General features: G+C 53.1%; 1 protein-coding gene across 1 annotated transcript in view; it reads right to left on the bottom strand.

Annotated features, from left to right (window-relative positions):
- EMH_0048210 (uncharacterized protein) overlaps positions 1-4,568 on the bottom strand; it is a gene marked incomplete at both ends in the record, with an annotated part of 8,678 nt that overhangs the window by 2,987 nt on the left and 1,123 nt on the right. Inside the window, 7 exon segments of the mRNA XM_013496381.1 lie at positions 4-81; positions 807-1,287; positions 1,575-2,179; positions 2,183-2,217; positions 2,466-3,164; positions 3,740-3,876; positions 4,200-4,302. Of these exon segments, the coding sequence (XP_013351835.1) occupies positions 4-81; positions 807-1,287; positions 1,575-2,179; positions 2,183-2,217; positions 2,466-3,164; positions 3,740-3,876; positions 4,200-4,302 (2,138 nt within the window).

Raw genomic sequence — 4,568 nt, 5'->3', positions numbered from 1 at the left:
CTGCTGCTGCAGACTCGCATGGAGGCCTTCGAGAAGAGAAGGGGTTAAGATGGCCAGATGACTCGGCCGCAGCAAAGAAGCCTGAGAGCAGCAGCGCAGCAACGCAGCAGCAACTCCAGCAGCAGCAGCAGCAGCTCAGCAGCTCAGCAGCAGCAGCAGCAGCTAAGCAGCAAAGGAAACAGACAGACAGACAATGAAAGAGGAGACAGAAAGAGAGGAGATACAGCGAAGGAGACAGAAAAAAAAGAGACAGAAGAGATAAAGAAAAACAAAAACAAGACAGAGACAAACACAGACAAAAGGAGACAATGCACAGAAAAAGAGAGACAGAAGGAGACACACTGCTGGAGACAGAAGAAAACAACATATCAACAAAAAAAAAGAAAAAGAGAGACAGCGGCATGCAACGGAGAGAGAGAGAAAGGGAGAAAGCAGTACGCATAAAGAGAAACAAAGAGAGAGAGACACAGGAGGAGACAGAGAGACAAACAGAGAAAAAGATAAACAGAGAAAGAGACAAAAAGAGACAGAGAAACAAAAAAAAAAACAAAAAAGGAGACAAAAACAACAAACAGCACTCAGAGCATCTACAAACCAAGCAGAAAGAAACAGGAGACAGACAAAGGAGACAGCAGCAGCACAGCAGCAGCACAGCAGCAGCAAAGCAGCAGCACAACAGCAGCACAGCAGCAGCACAGCAGCAGCAAAGCAGCGGCAAAGCAGCAGCACAGCAGCAGCACAGCAGCAGACAAAGAAGAAAAAGGAGACACAAAGCAGCACAGAGGAGACACTGCAGCAACCCTCACCCCTGCTAGCATCACGAGAACTGCTGCTGTCTCCTTCATCGGCCTCTCCTTTTGCTGCTGCTTCAGCAGCAAGTCTAACAGAGACAGCTGCTGCAGACGCACAGAGTCCATAGACTGTCGCAGCCGCCGCAAAAGATGTTTCACCTGCTGCTGCTGCTGCTGCTGCTGCTGCTGCTGCTGCTGGTGCTGCTGTTGCTGCTGCTGGTCGTGATTCAGTTGCTCTTGTTGCTGCTGCTGCAGCAGCAGCTGCTGCTGCAAGCCAAGACGCTGCCGCTGCAGGCTTCTGTACAGGTGCATGAGAGCAGCAGCTCGAAACGCCGATGTTGCTGCTGCTGCTGCTGCTGCTGCTGTTGCTGCTGCTTTCCCTTTTGCTGCCTGCTGCAGCTGCAGAAGCTCATCGCTGCTGCAGGTGAGCAGCAACTCCCACGCTTCTGTGTGCTGCTGCTGAATCGTGAGAGGCGCACCGAGCTGCTGCTGCAGGCTAAGGGGCAACGAAACAGCAGCAGCAGGTGCAACAGCAACAGCAGCAGCAGCCACAGCAACAGCAGCAGCATGAACGGCAGCAGCAGCAACAGCAACGCAAAAACACCATAGACGCCTAAACAGGAAGAGAGAGTACCTCCGTGGTGCCTATGGGTTGCTGCTGGTGCTTCTGCTTCTGACGCTGCTGCTGTTGTTGCTGCTGCTGCTGCTGTCGCTCCCCCCTCTAACCCGTGTGTGGCTCTGCTGCTGCAGCAGGTTGGGGTGCCTGTACACCGCAGGTCTCACCTGTTCAGCCCTATGAAGCTCCGCAGCAGCAGCAACGCAGCAGCAGAGACAGAAGAAGAGCAGTGAAAGACAGACTCTGTTGCTGCTTCTAGCAGCGGCAGTACAGAGCTTGCTGCAGCAGCAGATGTTCCTGCTGTTGCTGTTGTTGCTGCTGCAGCAGACTGTGCAGCTGCTGCTGTTGATGGCCCTCCTGCTGCCGCTGCAGCAGCAGCAGCAGAAGACTCATCAGCAGCAGCAGCAGCAGCACGGTCCAGCAGCGAAGCTGCCACCTTCGCTTGCTGCTGAGCACTGCGTTGGTGCTGCTGCTTGAGATACACATAAGTGTCGGCCTGCTGCTGCTGCTGCAGCACAGCAGCAGGCAAAGGCGTGAAGTCTGCTGCTGCAGCAAGCTGCCACTGCAGCAGCAGCTCCTGCCCCCACTGCTCCGTATCCACCCCAAATGAAGTTGCAGCAGAAGCAGCAGCAGCAGCTGCTGCTGCAACACCATAAGGGGCAGCAGCAGAAGGCACGAGGCCACACGTCTTGCTGCTGCTGCATAGCAGTGAGAGAGCACGCAGCCGCAGAGCAGCTTCCGTTAAGTTGCTGCTGCTGCTGCTGCTGCTGCTNTGCTGCTGCTGCTGCTGCTGCTGCTCTCGCTGCTGCTCTCAGACAAATACATCCAAAGCTTCTCTGTAGAGAGACACAGCAAACAGCACATCGAAGCAGCTCATCATCATCGTCAGCAGCAGCAGCAGCAGCAGCAGCAGAGGAAGAACCAGACAGAGAACGTCAGCAGCAGCAATGAAGGAATCAACAACAGCAGCAGCTATGGCAAGAGCAGCAGCAGCAGAAACGGCAGCAGCAGCTGCTGCGGCAGCAGCAAGAGGAGAAGCAGCAGCACGGCGTGCTCACTCAGGCCCTCATAAACTGTCTCCCCCAGGGGTTCTTGCTTCTGTAGCTGCCACATTTGCTGCTGCTGCTGCTGCTCCTGCTCCTGCTGCTGCTGTTGCTGCTGCTGGCTGCTCAGTGCAGCAGCAAGGGCCAGCCTCTCTGGGTTACCCACCCCGAAGAGCCGCAGCAGCGCGAGGAAGAAAAGCAGCATCTCCTGGGGTGTACGTACACCCCATTGGTGCTGCTGCTGAAGCACCGCGTTCAGCAGCAGCAGCAGCAGCGAGTCCAACTCTTGCCTATAAGATGTGTAGACCTGCTGCACGTACTGCTGTTGCTGGTCTTGCTGCTGCTGCTGCTCTTGCTGCTGCTGCTGCTGCTGCTGCTGCATAGCAAGCGAGTTTAGCTGCACAGAGAAGGATATGTCTCTCAACATTAAGGCCTCCGTTAGGCGGAACATGCTATCAATGGGCAACACTTCTCTGCTGCTGCTGCTGCTGCTGCTGCTGCTGCTATTGCTGCTGCTGCTGCTGCTGTTTCTGAGCGCCACAGTGACTCTGTCGATTGCTGCTGTAATTGCTGCGGCGAGCCCCACGGCTTGGGGTGTATCTGCAGCTTCTATGGATCCAGGCAGAGTCTCTAGGTGTACAGGGGCAGGAGAAGATAAACCACTTTCCCTTGTTGCTGTTGCTGCTGCTGCTGCTGCTGTTGCTGCTGCTGCGTCTGCAGCTGCAGCAGCAGCAGCAGAGGGTGCTGCGGAAGATGTAGGGACCAGCAGCACAGAGAAGTGTTTGGGGAAGAAGGCGGCATAGGCTGCTGCTTGCAGCACTGAGCATGTTTGCTGCAGCAGCAGCAGCAGCAGCAACAGCAGCAGCAGCCACAGCAGCAGCAGCAACAGCAGCAGCAACAGCAGCAGCAGCAACAGCAGCAGCAGCAACAACAGCGCTTGAATGTGGGGTTTATACAGACAGGTGAAGCCCGAGGAAGAACAAGACAGAAAAGAAAGGAGACAAAAAAAAAAGAAAAGGAGACAAAAGAAAACACACAAATACAAAAAGATACAAAAACAAGAGACATATAAAGAGACAAAAAAAACCAAAGGAGACAGCGAAAGGCGAAAGGAGACAGACAAAGACAAAAGGAGACAAAAAGGAGACAGACATACACCACGGCAACTGGGGTGTACAGACAGCTAGTCCCTTAGATTAAACACCCAGCAAGAACAGACTCAAACCCTAAACCCAAAACCCTAAACCCTAAACCCTAAACCCTAAACCCTAAATATGATGCAGGCAGACGCACGGCAGGGGACAGGGTATGACACTGCAGCAGACGGCGCAGCAACACGACACAGTTCTCTGGGGGAGACGCAGCAGCAGCAGCAGCAGCAGCAGCAGCAGCAGCAGGAAGAGGAGCTGGGGGGAGGAGGCGCTGCCTGAATGAAAGCAAAACACACAGATGACCGCAGAAGTTGTATTGTGCTGCTGTTGCTGCTGTTGCTGCTGTTGCTGCTGTTGTCGTTTCTGCTGTTGTTGCTGCTGCTGTTGTTCAGCAGCAGGACAGCAGCAGTACCGCAACAGCTGCAGCAGCAGCAAGACAGCAGCAGCAGCACCGCGACAGCAGCAGCAGCACCACGACAGCAGCAGCACCACGACAGCAGCAGCAGCAGCAGCACAGCAACAGCAACAGCAGAGCAGCAGCAGCAGCAGAGCAGCAGCAGCAGCAGGGAACAGAAGGAGTTAGTGAATATAAACAAACCTGAATGAGGAGACAAACAAATGAGATAAAGCTGCTGCTGTGCTGCCCCCCAAGGGCTCCTCAGCCAGATAAGAAAACAAGACAAACGAGACAGAAGACAAACCTGCACGAAATAAAATAAAATAAAATAAAATAAAATAAATAAAATAAAATAAATAAAATAAATAACATGAAAATAAAAGGATAAAATAAAATATAATAGAATAAAACACAAGCAAACAGCAGCAGACAAACACCTACAGGCGTGCCAGCAGAATAAAAAATATAATAAACAAACAAACAGAAAAAAACAAAAAAACTAAGCAGATAAAAGCAATACACAAGCGAGCATCGGCAGCTGCTGCCGTCTGCAGCAGCAGCTGCTGCTGC

Source organism: Eimeria mitis, genomic scaffold (assembly GCF_000499745.2).
Source record: "Eimeria mitis Houghton genomic scaffold, Emh_scaff2072, whole genome shotgun sequence".
In the NCBI taxonomy this organism is placed as follows: domain Eukaryota; phylum Apicomplexa; class Conoidasida; order Eucoccidiorida; family Eimeriidae; genus Eimeria; species Eimeria mitis.
The sequence above is the reverse complement of the archived record's forward strand: the minus strand, read 5'-3'. Positions and strand labels throughout refer to the sequence as shown.